At 36.1% G+C, this 19,953-nt stretch overlaps 1 protein-coding gene across 1 annotated transcript; it reads left to right on the top strand.

Moving 5' to 3' along the window:
- Positions 1-1,876: 1,876 nt before the first annotated feature.
- LOC127259642 (uncharacterized) lies at positions 1,877-8,651 on the top strand. Its single transcript, XM_051287114.1, has 4 exons — positions 1,877-2,399; positions 5,608-6,328; positions 6,598-6,967; positions 7,860-8,651. Exons 1-4 carry the CDS (start codon positions 2,120-2,122, stop codon positions 7,908-7,910), a joined length of 1,422 nt encoding a protein of 473 aa, XP_051143071.1. The 5' UTR covers positions 1,877-2,119; the 3' UTR covers positions 7,911-8,651.
- The last annotated feature ends 11,302 nt before the right edge of the window (positions 8,652-19,953 follow it).

Raw genomic sequence — 19,953 nt, 5'->3', positions numbered from 1 at the left:
TCAGTTGGATAAAAATGGGTGTTTGTACGAAAAATAAATGAACATAATGAATTTGTGAGATATAAAGCCAGTATTGTGGCTCAGGGATTCTCACAGAGACTTGGAGTAGATTTTGATTAAACATACTCTCCGGTTGTTGATGGAATAACATTTAGATACCTTGTGAGCCTAGCAGTGCGAGAAAAGCTCGATATGCATCTTTTAGTAGTTACTGCATATTTTTATGGCTTCTTGGATACTGATATTTATATGAAAGTTCATGATGGATTCAATATGCCTGAAGCATACAAATTAAACCTAAATGAATCATATTCCATCAAATTGAAAAAGTCATTGTATGGACTTAAACAATCAGGACGAATGTGGTATAACCGTCTTAGTAACTGTTTAATAAAAAAGGTTATACTAATGATCCAATATGCTCATGCGTCTTTATAAAGAAAAATGGATCAAATTTTGTCATTATTGCAATATATGTTGACGATCTCAATTTAATAGGAACTTCTAAAGAGATCCAAATTACAATTGAATATTTAAAGAAAAAATTTGAGATCAAAGATTTTGGAAAGACAAAATATTGTCTGGAATTACAAGTGGATCATGTTAACAACGAAATATTTATCCATCAATCCACATATACCCAAAAGGTATTAAAACAATTTTATATGGTTAAATTTCACTCCCTGAGTACACCAATGGTGGTCAGATCCCTTAATTCCAGTAAAGATCCATTTAGGTCAAGAGAAGAAAATGAAGAAACACTTGGCCCCGAGGTACCATATCTCAGTACTATTGGCGCATTAATGTACCTTGCAAATTGTAATAGGCCAGATATATTTTTTTCAGTAAATCTACTGGCCAGGTTTAGCGCACCCCCCACAAAAGCGCCATTGGAATGGTATCAAACACATTTTTCGTTATCTTCAGGGGACTCATGACCTCGGTCTATTCTATTCAAGTGAAATTAATGTGCAACAAATTCTTTTTCACTCACGATTTTTAGAAAAGTGGTGAAATTAATGTGCAACAAATTCGATTGTCTGAAAATTTTGCAGATTTATTTACGAAAGCACTACCGACTGCAACATTTAACGAACTGGTGCAATGAATTGGAATGCGTCGGATGAAAGACATCAAATAAAGTCCAAAACAGGGGGAGAACATTAATAGAAGAATGATGTACTTTTTTTCCTTCATTATAATTTTTTTCCCACATGATTTTTTCATAATAAGGTTTTAACGAGACACATTCTTTTTATAAAAATATTCAAAGGGAAGTGTTATACACATATGCGACATGTAGCTACTTGTAGTAATACACATATTGAATTCATAGACATTGTGTTGGCTGAAATGTAGATATTTTCTATTGGACATGAATATCTATATATATATAATTAGAACACAAGAAAATTACACGACTATCATATTCAAAGCTTATCACTTTCATTCTTCTTTGGGTGCTCATTTAATGCTTTGATTATTATAATACGAATGTATATATACATACATACGCAATAAAACATATATATATTTAACACTTATATACTGATACATCATATTATATTTATTATATTACATAAAACAATTTTATGGGAGACTAATGGATTAAATAATTATAGAATAAGAACAATAATAAGGTTTGTTTATTTTTTCTCATTTGTTTTTGTTTTATCTTACGAATGAACCTATTAAAGATACACAAAATTAGAAAATTTTCACTCTAATTGATTTTACATCAACTCCCAAAACTAATTACTCATTTTTAGTAATTTTAATAAATAACGTGTAAATTCCAAAGAAGCATCTGAATATCGCGTGACGTGCACGTGACCTCTCCACCGCTGCCTCGAAGCAAAAGGAAAAAAAAGAAAAGGAAAAAACCGAAAAACACAGCGGCAGGAAAAGCCGAGAGAGAGAGAGCAATCGTCAAACCCTATCTTCTCCTCCCCAAATCCCAAAATCAGTTTTGCTCTATATTAAGCGCATCATTTCATAAAATTCGACGCTGTTTTCGAGCCGTACGCTCATGGTTCCTCCAATTTTAGCTGTTATTGATGATTCCTGGTTCTAGAATCAAGTTCCCCTGACTCATCGGATAAGCTTCTCTGAAGCGTTTATGGAGGATTCTGCAGCGGCATCTTTGGTTGCGGCGGAAGATGGCCCAGAGTCGTGGGAGGTAGCTGATGTGGAAGCTAGCGTGCGCCGCCTCTTACTGTCGTCCAAGAAGGATTCAGATGTTAGCTTCTTGGATGAGACAACCAAGGGTTCCGGCTCCTGTTGCGGTTCGGAGTTGGATTTGAAATCGGGTTTGGGTTCGGGTACGGGGGATGATGTGATTAGCAGCGTTGATCAATTCTTACGCGAAGCTATACAGAATCCTCGCGAGCGCCTCTCTGGTAAGCTTTTTCAGTAAGCAGTTTTTGGCTTTCTGGAAATTGCTTCTTGTATTCGGTCATTTATTTTCTCCACTTCTCTACTGCCTAGAAGAAAATTGGAGATTGCTCGTACATTTAAATATGTTAATTTGGTATTTGTTTGCCCCTATGTGTGTTTTACCCTTTTTATTTTTATTATTTATTTATTTATTTTCTATTCTTTTTGGATAGTATTTAAAATTTCTGGCAATTGTTATCAGAAGTCCTTTTTCCTCATTGAACGATGTCTAGATAGTTATTTGTTCATTAACCACTGAATTGAGTGGTTTAATCTTTCGCTGTCAGCGAGTGCAAAGGTTTCTGAAATTTATAATCGCAATTGCTGAACCATCTAGATAGTTAAAGTATATGGCATATTTGTGAGATTAAATGTGAAAGTGAAACTGTTGAATTTGAGTCAATATATTATATATTTACTGTAAAATAGAATTTATTAACTTGTATTGTAATGTGGGGATTCAAATGTTTCTGGCGGTGTGCATTTGTGTTTAGTCATTATTTTTTGTACTAGGAAATCTACAATGAAATATTATCCCAAAAATGTAATTTTGACAAAAACTTGTGTGAAAAAAACCATTACATCCAAACTTATTGTTTATTCAAATGTTACATTACAAAAATCAAATTCAAAACAACAAGAAACCATCAGAAACACCAGTACCCACCCTCAGTGTCTTTTTTTTTTTTTTTTTTAAATATATATATTCTATTGAGACCTGTTACAGTCTCCATGCAAAAACACAATCTTTGCACCATGGTGCACCATGCACCATTACTGGTGCCATTTACCTACTTCAGTTTACTTAGTGACAGTACTTTCAAAGCCCAAAGGTTTACAATGTAGTAACCTTTTTCGCTGATCAATGGTTGAGCATCAATTATACAAGCTGTTGCTTATGATTTTGTTGTTTAAGTGATTATGGGAGAACATTTTTCTATTTTTAAGTGAAAAATGATATCATCACATGTTAATTTGGATGTTTATATCGGATCTTATGTTGGAACAATGAAGTACATAAGGCCGTCTCTCTTCCGTCTTCTAATTCTCACGCATCTTTTTGTAATCAACTTTCAGAAATTTATATTTTCCTCAAATATGTCTTAGATTCAATATCCATATTATGATGTATTCAGATTCATAACCGAGACACCAATTGTCTACAGTAAACGTAATTCTGCAGTTCACATGTGGAAATTAAGTCTGCTGTACGGTGTGGGTAGATCCTTTATTGCAAGCACTTGGGATTTTCGATAATCTTTGTTTAAGCATTTTTGTATGTAATATTATTAATAATATTTGAATTATGTGAAATTTAATGTTGATCTACTGCACACCATCGAGTCTAATTCCTGATTTGCGCATGCGAGAAATAATTGTTTCACAATTCCATTTAATAATAATAAAAACAACCATTAAAAGGAATATAAAAAATAGAATAAATCCTATATTAGCAGTGACATGATCTGTGACAAGGCTTTGCATGTTGAGAATGTGAAAGGTGTGTGGCTGTGGTGAATGGTGATTGGGTGGTGCGTCAGGGACAAAAGATCGAGATGAGCCTCCAAGAGGCAAGTGTGCAAGCGAAGTCAGGAGATTATGACTTGGACTCTGTATTCTGTTTACAGCTAAGGGTTTTGTTTTGGCCAGTTAATCAAAGTAACTGTCCCTTTTTATAAAGGGAATCTACTATTAAGTACTCTAAAAAAGTAAATTATACAAATTATACTACTGCCTCCGTCCCGATGCAAGGTTGTCATTTGGTTTTTGCGTTATTGTACTTACCATTAAGGGTGTGTTTGTTTGGGGGTTTGGATTTTGAGTTGAGATTTGAATAGTAAAAATTTTGAATTTGAATAGTTGTATGATGTGATATAAATAGGTGTTGATGTGATATTTTGAATGTAAAATTGATTTTTAGTATAATATAAAAAATAAAAAATAGGTGTTTTGATTTGATTTTTTTGGGGGAAAAATTTTGGATGAATAGTAGGATTTTATCAAAATCCTACAAACGAACACACCCTAAATATATCCTTATAGTTGAATAATTTACTCAACAGATGTCATTGTATTTGTATTATAAAAGACTAATAAACATACTTTTGTTTTTTTCTCTTGATTCGCACTACGTATTGATATAATAATTAGTATTCAAATATCAACATTGCAAAAAGCTAACGACAATCTTCTTGGGAGGGAGTATATGTAAATTTCTTCCTTGATATAAAATTTTATCTAAAACTAGACTGGTTAGAAACTTACAGGAATAAATTTTAAGATAATTATCCATTGATTGCAATTCTATCTCTTTAATCCCCAAAATTCTGCATTACCAGGTCTCTTCTTGTAAATAAAAGTAAAGGGCTGAGCTCTCAGGGTATTTTGGGGCCTTTGAAGACTTCCTTTTATTTATTTACATGGTTCAAACATTCCTTTTTTTTTTTTTTTGTTTAACATTCTTTTCTTTGAAAACCAACAGTTTTATTTGGTGGTTTTTAACTTCTATCATGCTTTTCTAGAAGAAACACTAGGTCGAGCTTACTTGTAAGTTGGGGTGTTTTGGGTTGTTTTGGATTTGAATTTTGTAGAGTGAAACTAATGTTTGGATTTGATATAATATATAGATTTTAGGTTTTGAAAATAATGTTTTGAGAATGCAGAAAAAAAATTCTCCCTCCGTCCACAAAATATGTGCTCATTTGAGTTGGACCTGGGTCTTAATGAATATAGGATTATAGTGGTTGATTGTGACATAAGTAGGGTATTTGGGGAAATATATGAGCGAATTAATGAGTTGAGAGAAAATTTTGAAAGAATTTTGGATAAGTTGAGTGTGTAAATGGATGTGATAGATAATATATTTGTAAGTAACTGTAATGTTGAAGGGCATAAATTAAGGGGTGTAATAATATTTTGTTATAAATGTAAAGTGTATTTTTTGTAAACAAACAAAAAAAAAGGAAAACAAGCATATATTTTGTGGATGGAGGGAGTAACATTTTACTGTAGATTATATAGTATGAAAAGTGATGAAAACATAGGTGAACAAAGATTACATTAGATGTTATATTTGAATGCAGTGATGTGACTTTGTATTGATGATTCTTAATTCATGTTTTCATGTTTTTTGCACTTCATCCTGAAGAAAATGGCTTTGTGTCTATTTAGTTTTGCGAATGGAGCAGGAAGTGGAGAGGTTCATCCACGATCCTACTCGGGAGCAGATGGAGTTCCAACAGTTGCCCACTTCATATTTGCGATTGGCTGCACATCGTGTGGCACAGCATTACTCGCTGCAATCTATGGTTTTGTTGGACAATAACTTGCCTGATGGGTCTGGCTCCCGGATCATTGTTCGGAAGACTTCTAATATACAGCTTCCTTTGATTCGACTTGCTGACATTCCTGTAAATTTGCCTACAGAAGAGAGTGGTGCGGTTAAGGTTGCAATTAAGCAGAGACCACAAAAAGGTTCACTTGTTAGTAATAAGAACAATAATTTAAGTGCGCATTCTGCAAAATCAAATAGTTCTAAGAGTGTGGAGGAAAGGAAGGAGGAGTACAATAAGGCTCGAGCACGCATATTCAATGCCAACAATTCTAGTGGGAGTTCCAGTGTCAAACCTGTGAACAGTCCAAGGAATCAGGATAGTCACCAGCACGGTTCGTCTCAAACAACTAAGATCGAAGATGGAATATCTGCAGGTGGTGGATCTGAAGCAACCATAGGAATAAGTTTCTCCGACTCTTCTACATCTAGTAGTAGATTACCTAAGAATCGGATGGAAAATGAGCCAATTGGTAGGCCAAAACCGAACAATAGAGTGGCTATCTTTCGAGATCGTGAAGTTGATTGTAAAGATCCTGACTATGACAGGAGCTATGACAGGCAAAGTTTATTTTCTTCACTTCAGTTTCTATGGTCCTCTTCTTTTTATTATGAATGAGATTCTTCATTTATGTTGAAAGCTATAAAAAATGGAGTCTAAAGCAGTTATGTGGCCATTTTACATTTTTACCTCATTTAATATTCAATCTCAGCTTTTGTTTTATCTCATACACCTTTTTGCTTCAATACTTGAATCACTTTTCTTAGAATACTTCTAATATTTCATTTCATCTTCTATTATGTTGGTAATATTTTGATAATTTCCTCAGATACATGCAACGGTTTGACCCTGGCTTTGGGTTTATTGGAGGTCAGTACGCCATTCAGCCTATGTACGTACCTGCAGTAAACTATAACACTGAATTTCCACAGCTTGGATCAAGCCACAGACCCCCAATTTCTTCTGAGCCTCAACCTCATTTGCTTCACCAACACTTTCCTGGGCCGTGGATGTCTCCATCCAGTCCTGCTGGTATTAGTTATGGTCCTGCAGATGTCATGTTGTCTCCATTTACTTCAAGTCACGTCAATGCCTGCTCCAATGGTGGTCTCTACTTGCACTCTGCTCCTTACCCCTGCCAAAGATCTGGACTGCCATATATGCATCCTCTTGAACAGATTCACCAACCTTTTTCTCAGGTATGGAATTTTATTAGTCAATTGCATCGAATTAATGTGATTTTGTTTTCATATATTATAATATGGACATCGAAAATCAGTAAGACTTATTTAAGTTTATTACTATATAATCTTTAGTTATTCTTGCATCAGTTTCTGTTGTTAATTTCGAAAAATGCTCGTGGCTACCAAACATTTACATCTTCCTGCCAATTTTGTTTGCTTATCTAATAAGTAACAGTAATGAGCAAAATTGATATTGATATTTATTACTTGTCACCATGTAGGTTTTTGTGAATTATCTGTAGCCCAACTTTAGTGTTGATGCAGTAAAATCCCTGGAGTCCTTGTAGCATTAAACCCCATTGCAAGTTATAGTTTGCACTTTGCACTCTATCACCATTTGTGTTCTGAGTCCTTTCCTCGTTATTTCCAGAGCTACCAACTAGATAGGAATGCCTGCTATTTTATTTCGTTTATTTTTTGGTCATTTCTATAACTTCTTGATAGGTTAACAATATATGTGCATATATAATATAAAAATCAAGTTCCAATGTCTATGGCATACAAATTGTTCTATGCCCTTGTTCAGATTCACTGTCTCTGCTCTTCTCTCTTCCTTTTGCTTTGAAGCTCTTAAATTTCATAAGACTTCTCAAGTTGTTATGGCTGTATACTGAATCTTGGCGAGAATTACCTTAAGCAACTTGATAGTGCCTAGCCATGGCCAATCTCCTGAGTACTTTTAAAAGGGACTCCTATTAAGTAATACAGCAGAGTTATATTTGCTGCTTCTGCATTTCCGCCAACTACTGCGTTTTTAGACCCCTTGTTTTGTGCATTGGATTGTTGTCCTTGTCCCCCACCATTACCATTATGATCTAAACTTATCTCTCACTCGTTTTCTTTTCAGTCTCATCAGCAGCAGCCTGATATGGGTTTCGGACTAGCCCGGCCCCGATGAGGGGGCATGGGCCATGCCTGCACCCTAGTCTGATATAATCGGGCTTGGTTCAACGAAGACTGCTAGGGCTGGATATATGCCCGGTGACTAGGGTGCAGGCATGAGAATCTGGGATGTTCTGGATGGCAGCGCACACTCTTACATGCAATCCGCTCTTCCAGAGTCTCAGATTGTAGCTCTGTGTTGCTTCGCAGAGCTTGTTCACATTTGGCAGTGCATAGATTGATTGATGGAGCTCCCTAGAGCTCTGCATTGCAATTCTCATGACAACGGCGATCCAAATATTATGTATCGGTCATGTTCTGTTGTTAGGCCCTTGATGTCTGCTGTCCCTCGTTTATGTGGTTTTCATTCTGTTATTTTTAGCGCAGTTCGGTTCACCTGTGTATTTGTTGGCAGCAGCAGCAGCCGGGTACGAAAAATATGACTGGCGACTGAACAAGGATGGAAGGATGTTGGTGCTTTTGGTGGCTAAATGCGACGATATTTTGGAGCTCTGGTAACAATTTGTGGTTGTCATTTTGTTGCTGCATTGATAACAATGGACATACCAAAAAATTGGGGGTTTTTATTCGAAGAAATTTCACTTGATTAAATACCAGTTAGTTACATATATTCATACATGTTCTCTTTATGGATGGCATGGCATGTTGAAGATCTGCCGTGTTAGTTAGACATGAAGAATATCATGATTACAACACAATATCATCAATAGTATAAATGTAGGGCTCCTATTGCACATGTGCTATGCTATACTTACCTTCATTTAAATTTACAATATTTGTTTTTTAGGTTTTGTCATGAAATTTTTTTTTTTTTAATAGAACATTATGTTGTTTTTTTAGGTTTATAAAAAGTTAAAAGTACCAGCTACTATTATTTATTATTATTGAAGTTTGTGTTGGAATGTTAAGCGTCAGGGGTCGTTAACGTACATATTTTGATTATATATATATATATATATATATATAATTATTTATCAAAACTTCTTTACCGGTTGTTAGAATTAGGCTACTTAACTATGATATTGTTTGGAATTTGTTTAGGGTGTTAAATTTAAAAAATTAGCACTGTGTCAAATCAGTACCCGTAATGTATTCAAACAGCACATAGTTGTATTATACACATCACATGTGTATAATAAAGACCGGTGCTGTTGGTTTATAATTATAAGTGTGTTATATAACAATATCTGTTAGTTCATTTGTTGTATTTGTATTATATGAATGCACACGGTGTACTACCTATAATAATAACACCGTGATGCCTACAGTAACACTGTGCGTTGTCTGACAGGATACTACGATATAATGTTAGCACTTTGGTTTTCCAATGTAGGATTTAGTCACGTGATCTTCCTTTAAATAATATTCTAATGTTAGGAAATAAGATACGACCGTATATTCTCAATCACATCGTATATTTCTAATCATGACTGGCTTCGGACAATCAATTGTCCAGTTCTCTCATTTTAGTTTCGGACTGCTTGGGCGCACTGAGCAGCGCAACCTGATTCTACTTGACTAAGCCTGTACTTTTCTCATTTAAATTTCGGATTGTTCGGGCATCACCTCTTATGGTTTTCAAAACTTATGAAATTTTATACTATATTTTAATTATTCAATAAATCAATTTTATAAAAAATATATATCAAATACTAATTGTATTTACGTATGCGCTTTTGGTTGTGTTTGTTTGAAAGATTTTGTAATTTTTTTTGTATTATTTTTTCTTTTTTCTAAAATATTAATTAATATTTTTTTTTTATGTTATATTAAAATTTTATTTTATATTAAAAAATATTGTATCTAATATTTATTTATATTACATTATATAACTATTCGAAAATTCAAAATTTTTATTATTCTAAACTGAAATATAAAATTCAAATTCTAAAAAGACCACACTTCGGAGTTTTTAAAAATTTTGGAAATAATAAAAATATTGTCCTAATTTCAAATCTATTATCCAACATGCAAAAAAGTTAAAAATAAAAAATAAGAATTGAAGTTTCAAATACTTATCTTCTTTACCAATACGGCATAAGAAAATCAAGGCTCAATCACATAAGTAATAGTATAAAATTCCACAATGTATTGGATTTGATTTACTCCATTTATATAACGGTACAATATATTAATTTACGTATGGTTCTGAATAAATTTTAATCTTCGAATCAAAATCTTAATCAACATATGATATTGCGGTTAAGGTAGATATTTAATTTACTTTTAATAATTAATAAGTCAATGTTTTGTTTTAGCATAAATTAAGGGAACATATATACATATCGATGCAGGTCGTATTCATAATTTTAGTCGGTTCACATAAAAAAAAAAACTACATCTTCTTTCACCGATATCTATCCAAGAAAATAAATTGTGAAGAAGTTGGAGTGTAGAACAAGATGAAGCAAAATTATGTGCATTTCGGACCGTTCCAGTGTGTTGTGGACGAAGATGACGTTTTAAAAAATACAGAATGGGGAAAGTAACATATTGCTGAATTTTTATTACATCATATACCTATCTTCTCAACATCATATTTTAAATATATATGCATCGTAATTGTATTAGTCATTCAACGTATCAATAGTTGCACACAAGAATTATTTAATCAATGGCTGAAATAATAGAAGACTTGCATTCAATTATATACATTAAATTTATCATAATTTTCGAATCCAATTTTTGTGCGAATGATATGTAGCCTGAAATTAAAAAAAAAAAATTGTTTACATTATTTTCTTGAGACATTTTAAAGCTTATTATATTTTTGTAGAATTTATGTAAATACTAACTTAAAAGTTTTAATTTTCTAATATAATTTATTCGATTGCTCTATGAAATTATATTTGAAACCAATAAGATAAAGAATATACTTTATCTAAATTTAAAAGTGTTGAATTAAACTAATTTTCCCTTAAATTTAGGATCAACCTCCTACTTGAAACAGTTTTCAAATTAAATCATATATATTATTTTTGTCATTATTTAAATGCCTAAAAAATATATAAAATATTTATACAGTCATATACTACGTAAAAAAGGAAAGCAAGTAATTTAGTTAGATTCGCACAGGAATGATATCATAATACTAAATTTCGTAAACAACATTACTTTAAAATAAACAGCATATTGTTGAAACGTGACTTGGATTTAAAGGTCTACACGACCCGAAACCAAAGCGAAATGGTTGTTTCAATTGGCAGGGTTCCTTTTGGGCTTATCCTAATTAATAACAAATAGGCTTAGGGTTTAGGGTATTTTTGGGTGCTTATAAATAGATAGCTATGGTTCCTAGTCGTATGATATGATTGTAACTCTCTGAATCAGTATAATAAAATCTCTCCGGTTCCTGCTCGTGGACGTAGGTTGACACACCGTCACTTAACCACGTAAAATCTCTGTGTTCTTTATTTGCTTTCTTTTTCGTTTTCACATAACAAGTAGTATCAGAGTCATATCTGATTGATTGAAGATGTCCTCGTATAAGTTTGATCTGGAGAAGTTTAATGGATCGAATGACGTCACGCTCTGAAAAGGTCAAGATGAGGGCACTTATGGTTCAACAAGGATGTGCGGCTGCGTTAGAGGGAGAAGACAAGTTTCATAAAGACACGAAGGAGGAGACAAATAATGAGATTTTGGCAATGGCTCATTCCGTGATCTTGTTGTCAGTTACTGATGAGGTGTTACGGGAGGTTGTAGATTAGACGATGGCTTTTAGGCTATGGAATAAACTGTGTGAGAAGTACCAAAAAAACTCTCTCACGAACAGAAGCAACATCTTTACACCCTCCGGATGTCCGAAAGTACTAAGGTAAATGATCATCTTGATACCTTTAACCGTATTATTCTTGATCTTCAAGGGGTTGAGGTTAAAATAGATGAAGAAGATTAAGCCCTAATTTTATTGTGTTCACTACCTGGTTCATATGAGAATTTTGTAGATACTATGTTATATGGTAGAACTACAATTTCTGTTAATGATGCGAAAGATGCCCTTAAGTCCAAAAAATTGAAAAGAAGGTTTCTTTGGAAAAGGGTTCTAGTTCAGGTCTGTTTGCAGGCAGAGGAAGACCACATGAGGAGGTAACGGGAATGGGAGGTCGCGTTCAAAATCAAAATCCTCTAGCAAAGTTAAGTGTTATCTTTGCAAGGAGAAGGGGCACGTTAAAAGGAATTGTCCACAAATACAAAAGTTGATTCTAGTAACAGTGGCAGCAGTGCTGCTGTGGTACAAGATAGTTCTGATGATGGGGACTTTGGTGAAGTTCTGACAGCGTGTAGTACTAGTACTGCTGATTCGTGGATTATGGATACCGGTCCTTCTAGAACAGTGAAGTTAGGTGATGATGGGGTTCTAGCCATAAATGGGAGCGGGATAGTGCAGATAAAATTGCATGACGGTATTGTCAGAAAATTTAACTGTTGGTATGTTCCTGAACTCATAAAGAATTTGATTTCTCTTGGCACCTTAGCCAAGAATGGTTTAAAATATTATGGTGAAGGTGAGTGGGTGAAAGTCCTGAAAGGTGCTCTGGTGATGATGAAGGGTAAACTGCATAATAGAAGTTAGTTTCTACAGGGCAGTTCAGTGATAGGAACGGCGGCGGTATCCCAATCCTTGGATAAATACGATGACAGGACAAATTTGTGACACCTTCGATTAGGTCACATGAGTGAGCAAGGGTTGTCTGTGTTGAGCAAACAAGGTTTATTTGGTGGGGATGTGATAGGTAAAATTTAATTCTGTGAAGCTTGTGTAAAAGGGAAGCAACACAGGGTGAGGTTTAGTACCAGTCATCACACTTCAAAAGAAATTTTAGAGTATGTTCATTCAGATTTATGGGGTCCCTCTCCGGTAAAATCGCAGGGCGGTTGTTCTTACTTTGTCACTTTTATAGATGATTATTCGAGAAAAGTCTGGTTGTACTTTCTGAAGACTAAAGATGAGGTGTTTGGAAAGTTCAAGGAGTGGAAGGCCATGGTTGAAAAACGGACGGGTAACCAGGTCAAGACTCTAAGAACTGATAATGGGTTGGAGTTCTGCAACGCTCCATTTGATGATTTCTTCAAGAAAGAAGGTATAGTGAGGCACCGCACTGTATGACACACACCACAACAAAATGGAGTTGCAGAGCGAGTGAACCAAACCCTCATGGCGCGTGCTAGATGTATGCGCATATTTGCTGGCTTATCTAAGCAATTATGGGCTGAAGCAGTTAACAAGGCTAACTATCTGGTTAATAGATCTCTATTTACTGCAATTGACTTAAAGACTTCTCAAGAGGTATGGTCTGCTAAATCCTCTGATTACTCTAATCTAAGAATATTTGGATGCCCTGCATACGTTAATGTAAATGATGGTAAGCTGGAGCAGATGGTAGTAAAATGCATATTTCTAGGGTATGTAACATGAGTCAAAAGTTTGTGAAAGTATTGCAGGTACAAAAGATTGTGGTGCTGACCAGATGGTGGAGTTTGAGACTCCTGACAGAGTTGTGTTAGAGGAAGAGCAGCATGATAATACTATTGATCAATCCGATCAACCAGATCAGTAATAACCTCAAGGGAAACTGGTTGAGGAGGAAGCTGATGACGCGGGTATTGCATGATATTCAGAAACCAGTTAGGTTTGCAAGATGTGTCAATACATGTGACATGAATTCTGTGGCTTACACTTTGGCGGTTGGTGATGATCTTGGCTCTGATAAGTCAAAGACATATAAAGAAGTTGTGGCGAGTAAAGATGCAGAAACTTGGATTATAGCAATGAATGAAGAGATGCAGTCTCTTGAAAAGAACAAGACTTGGGATCTTGTTGCACTACCAAAAGGGGTGAAGCCAGTGGGATGCAAGTGCGTCTTTAAAAGAAAAGAAGGAATTCCTAGTGTTGAAGCTGCTAGGTTCAAGGCGAGACTGGTGGCAAAAGGGTTCTCACAGAAGGAAGGAATCGATTACCATGAAGTCTTTTCTCCTGTGGTGAAACAAAACCATCCGGGTTCTTTTGGCAATGGTGGGTGCTTTTGATCTGGAGCTGGAGCAGTTTGATGTAAAAGCAACATTCTTCATGGTAATCTAGAAGAACGGATTTACATGTCTCAACCGGAGGGGTTCGACAGTTCTAAAAGGGGCCAGGTATGCTTGTTAAATAAATCTCGGTATGACTTGAAGCAGTCTCCGAGGCAGTGGTATAAGAGATTTGATTCTTTCATGATGTCTAATGGTTATACTCATAATCAATTTGATAACTGTGTTTACTTGAAGAAAATTTCTAATGATTCCTTTGTGTATTTGCTGTTGTATGTGGATAATATGTTAATTGCAACTAAAAATATGGCTGCAATTAATGACTTGAAGGCTCTACTAAAGGGTGAGTTTGAGATGATGAATTTGGGTGCGGCAAAGAAAATACTGGGTATGGAGATCTGGCGTGATAGAGAAGCAGGACGGCTATGAGTTTCTCAAGAAAAGTATATTGAGAAAGTTTTGCAGTCATTCTCTGTTGATCAGTCCAAACCGGTAAGTACCCATTTGGCGGCACACTTTAAACTTGATCGAAGCACTATAGCGGCTACAGATGAAGAGTTTAGCTACATAAAGACGGTTCCATATTCAAGTGCAGTTGGAAGTCTTATGTATGCGATGGTATATACGAGACTGGATCTCGCTTATGCGGTTAGTGTGGTAAGCAGGTTTATGGCTAATCCAGGTAAAGCTCACTGGGGAGCTGTAAAGTGGATCTTGCGATATTTGAAAGAAACGTTTGATATTTTTCTGGTATATGATGATAAAGGCCATGGTAATGGTCTGGTTGGCTATGCAGATTCTGATTATGGGGGTGACTAGGTGAAACGAAGATCACTGACTTGTTTTATCTTCACTCTGTTTGGATGTGCAGTCAGTTAGAAGTCTACTTTACAACCTACGGTTCCACTGTCGACGACTAAGGCGGAATACATGTCAATGACCGAAGGTATTAAGAAGGGTATCTGGTTACATGGTCTGGTGCAGAGTTTGGGTCTGAAGGTGGAGAAACCGGTGTTATTCCGTGATAGTCAGAGTGCTTTGAGTTTGGCTAAGAATCCAGTGTATCATAAGAGAACCAAACATATTGATGTGAGGTTGAATTTTATCCATGATGTTTTGGAGGAAGACAGTTTTTCTATTTAGAAAATAGCTACAGAACACAATCCAGCTGATATATTGACAAAGACACTACCGACGGAGAAGTTCGAGCACTGCTTGAACTTGGTGAATATTCGCATGAGGTAAAGCCCTCTCGGAGCATCTGGCAGGAAGGAGACGACTGAGAGATACTGACGAACCTTTGGTGGTTGGAGAAACTCCAAGTCAAGGTGGAGATTGTTGAAACGTGACTTGGATTTAGCGGTCTACTCGACCCGAAACCAAAGCGAAATGGTTGCTTCAATTGGTAGGGTTCCTTTTGGGCTTATCCTAATTATAACAAATAGGCTTGAGGTTTAGGGTGTTTTGGGGTGCTTATAAATAGATAGCTATGTTCCTAGTCGTATGACATAATTGTAACTCTTTGAATCAATATAATAAAATCTCTCCGGTTTCTGCCCGTGGACGTAGGTTGACACACCGTCACCGAACCACGTAAAACCTCTATGTTTTTTATTTGCTTTCTTTCTCGTTTTTACATTACACATATTTTATAACAATATATATATCATTTGACTATTCAGGTGACGACTATTGGACAAATGTATCTTTTTCAAGCTCTAACGATGCATATAAATCATATTGTAAATATACGCATAGACAAAAAAATTTCGTGTAAAAAAATATACAAAAATGTAAAAAGTGATTATCAAATATACAATACATTCATTATTTTTTTTTTTTTTATGATGTGAGAACCGGCAGCCGCTACCCGAAAGTGCGCACTTGGTAAACCCCCGACCGAACCTTATACCCTGCAAACTAAATCCGACAAGCAAGTCACACTAGACGAACCATGTATGGCAGGTGACCTGAGGCGTAAGAGGTTTGAACCGATGACCTCACGGTCATAAGTCCAACCCCTACACCACCAGGCCATCCATTACAATACATTCTTTATTGCCGCAATAAAAAAGGGTGCAAAAATAATAATAAAGTTGACCCCAATAATAAACAAACATATTCAGAGGATGTTGCTACTCAGTCATACATATAAATATAATGGTGAAAAATATATATATAACATAACTATACATGCAACATTCCTATATGTAATAAATAAATCATAAATAGAAATCATAAAATGAAATATATCACAACTATACCTGCAACATCCTTATATGAACTTACATAATTTATATCTTACGTATATATCATGTCTATTGAAGTTATATATCATATTTATAAACATAATGGTGAAAATTATATCTAACATAGTCTATCATTTAAATCTGATCAATATATCATAACCGCCGCCGCTAACCTCTCCAGCCACGCCCACCGCCGTCAAATAACCACCCCCCGCCATTCGTCAAGTGCGGATGTTCAAATAGAGAAGAAATCGATGGCGGGGGGTGGTTATTTGACGGCGGTGGGTGTGGCTGGAGAGGTTAGGGGTGGCGGCAGCGGACTGTGTTGTAGACGAAGGCAGCGCGACGGGGGAGAGGGTATGTACATGATGATTTTAGGGCTTGGTAAATAAGATGAGATAAGAAGGGTTAAAAAGGGTTAATAATATATATATATTTTTTTATTTTATTTAATTATTTGTCATATCATAATCGGCGAGTTGATTGAATATATCATAATGCATTTACTTGGACATCGTTTAATTAAATTATATAAAAAAAGTATTTCATGGAAAACATCATAATAGTATTATAGAGATATCATTGTGTGATACTGTATACATTATTATAATTTGAATGTATACGATTTTGAAAGTAATTATTTGCGAACGTTTTTGTTTTGTTTAGGAAAATCTTAATCCCGGAATTATCGAAGGTAGTTACGATAGTTTTTTCTAATTAATTTTTTTAATTAGCTATCATAATTAATTTTTTAAATTACCAAAATATCCTCAATCAAACTCAATCGTTAGATTGCCAGTAGAAATAATCCAACGGATTAAAAATATTCAAGATGCTCCTGAATTTTAATCAACATCAAGAAGATACCAAAATTCATTATTTATGCTAGAAAAGTATAAAGACAAATGATTGTATGTCTAAAAAAAAAAATTAGAGACTAATTCATTAAACTGAGAACTTAATTTTCATAGTTTTTTTTTTAAAAAAAAATTGAAGAATATCCGGCCATTATTATTTGTTAAGTATTTGAATAACATGTATTAACATTCAATTGATTTTAGTATTTACATGTACATGAGAAATCATTTTATACTATATTACTCAGCGGGACATTTAATTGAGAGTAAATACAAAACTCCAAAATTTTCTATATTGTGTGGAAGCATTTTAAGCTTCAATAAAAGAACGTATTGTTTGACGTTTTCCAATATATAATACTCTTACCGTTACCATTCAAAGTATCATTTTTACTATTTTCATCAGTTTCACTTCAAAGTATCTATTTTCTATTTTGAAAAAGTAATTATACATTAATACCAAAATAGTCTTTAACTTTTATTTGAATTACAAACATACTATTATACATATAACTACTTTATACATAAAGTCAAATGACAAAAATGTCAAAAACTCTTATACACTTCCATTAATTAATAAAATATTGTACACACCCAAAATTATTTGGGCCGGCCTAGTGCAAGTGCAGCCCAACTCCAAGGACATTCGCGGCCCAACATACGGTCCAAAATAGCAGACGGACCTTCTGACCCGTCTAGCCCATCGTTCAAGAAGGTCCAACTTGACTTGGAAGCAGTCCAACGGAAGCAAGAAGGTCAAAGAAGTGGTTAGAAAGTTGTTGGAGTTGTTGGAGAAAAAAGTGGGATAATATCTTATTCAAATAAATTCAAAAAAAATTAACTATTTAAAGAAGATTCAAGAGAGCAGGAAGGCACAGCCATTCATCATGAATCTTCTTCAACATTAATTTTTTCTCTGCATTATTTTCTTGTAATATTTTCAGAATTTTTACAGCTTTCTTCGATTAATTCCAATTTAATTTTTAGCTTCGTTCTTGTGTATTTACCTTCTTTTTTTTTCGTTAATTATTCGAATATCGCGAGATAGCCCGGATCCTTTCTTGAGGAGGCCGGGGAACCCTTCGAACAAATCAATTCCGACAGGCTTTTCCGATTAAGCCGTCGGTGGCGATTTTTTTACGACAACAGATTGGCACGCCCAGTGGGACACCGACGTCTCGCGACTTTTACATGCAACTTCGGAAGAAAATTGATGTCGCCGACGACTGCAAAGATGTTTAAAAACAAAGGAATCGTCGGCGATTCGTCATCGTGGTCTGCGCAACATGCTGCCCCACGCGATGAGGCCTCCTGGAAGGCCGGACCAGAACATTAGCCTTCCAGCCAGCGTCCTTTAGGAGCAGATCCGTGGGGAAATTCGGTCGTCCCTTCACGGATCCGCCCAAGAACTATCGAAATACATTAGCGACGTTCTGAAATCCGCCATTCGGAACGAGTTTGCGCTGCTTCTGGAGGAAGAAACTCGAAAAGGTAAGGTCCGAAAGGTCGATTCCAGCAAGCCAGAGATTTGGCCTCCCGCGGGCCTTACAACCAGTTTCGCAGCAGATCCGAAATCTCAGGCACTTAAGTATGACCATATTACTCTATTCGGTAGGGATACCGGATCTGGAGGACCTCCGATCACCATCCAGAAGGTCGGAGAATCTCGAACGTTGGCCGGGCAGGCTTCCTTTGGGCCGCCTTCAACCGACGGATTTGGGACGACATTCGGGTCAGTCCCATCAGTACCATATAAGCAAAATAATCCGCTAATTTCTGGAAATACTTTCAGCACCCTAGTCACCACTCCAGGCCTTTGAAAAAACCCAATGGCCGGACAAGAGACTTCTAATGCATGGGGGGCAAGGCCGACAGCGATACCAGCACTTTCCTTGGTCCCAAAGCCTTCTGGAATGACTTGGGAACCATGAGGATCAGTCCTAACACCATCCCAATACATTGGGGGGCAGGGCGCTGCTGGAGAAGGTCGATTTGTTGTTGGTTCCGGGCTGGAACAAACCTACGAATATTCTGCCCAACTAGCCCTTGAAAATACACCATTGCAACAGGTTCCAATCTTTAGAGAACCTACGGAAGGCCCTCAAGCTCGTTTCTCACAACGGGGACCTACTCAACAAGCCTTCCCGCAGCCGGCGTTACATAATCCGCCGTCCATTGAGGCAGCTTCCGAACAGCCTGGGGGGTAGGCAGAGATGGTGCCGCTGCCACATCCTATCATAAATCTACAGGTAATCGAAAATGCGATTCATAGGATATATGACGATCGGAAAAGCAAGGATTCGATCGAGCAGTTCTTGGAAAAATTAAGGAGCACAGAAACTAGACGCCAAGTTCGTGTACCAGAGGACCAGAGGGTGAATGTGGTAATAAGTAACATGAAGCACCAAGTGCATGACAGCCTGGCTCTTCAGGAATGTCACGACTTTCGGCAGCCGATGTCCAAAGCTGCGAAGGCCGAGCAACCCTTCAAAGAAGCTCAAATGGCCCGAAATCAAAAGTTTTGGAGTGGTAATCATTGCGTGTTTGCCCAAGAAGGGGTTGCCGAGGTTGACGAGGAGCAAGATGAGACCTTCTTGGCTGAAATTTTGCAAGGGAAGACATATACATGCCCAGCTCTTAAGCCGCCTCGACGGAATGAGGTGAATTTGAAAGTATCTTACTCGTTCGACATCGCGAAAACGGAGCAGATTTTTGACTACTTGCTGAAAGATAACCAGCTCCGCCTTAAAGAAGGTCACAAGATGCCGTCCGAAGAAGAACTGAATGGAAAATCATTTTGCAAGTGGCACGGAATGTATGGTCATCAAATTGGTAACTGTATCGCTTTCCAAAACGAGGTTCAGAAAGCAATCAAAGAGGGCCGCCTCAATCTGGCCGAGAA

This window comes from Andrographis paniculata, unplaced genomic scaffold (assembly GCF_009805555.1).
Source record: "Andrographis paniculata isolate CXL003 unplaced genomic scaffold, ASM980555v1 Contig60END, whole genome shotgun sequence".
NCBI classification, from domain to species: domain Eukaryota; kingdom Viridiplantae; phylum Streptophyta; class Magnoliopsida; order Lamiales; family Acanthaceae; genus Andrographis; species Andrographis paniculata.
Note: the sequence above shows the minus strand (reverse complement) of the source record. Positions and strands in the feature narration are given on the sequence as shown.

Bases quoted from the DNA above. Each gene is read 5' to 3' on its own strand.
- LOC127259642 (XM_051287114.1), top strand. From the start codon at position 2,120: ATGGAGGATTCTGCAGCGGCATCTTTGGTTGCGGCGGAAGATGGCCCA. The intron at 6,329-6,597 runs GCAAAGTTTATT...TAATTTCCTCAG, and splicing joins TATGACAGGAGCTATGACAG to ATACATGCAACGGTTTGACC. The intron at 6,968-7,859 runs GTATGGAATTTT...TTTTCTTTTCAG, and splicing joins TTCACCAACCTTTTTCTCAG to TCTCATCAGCAGCAGCCTGA.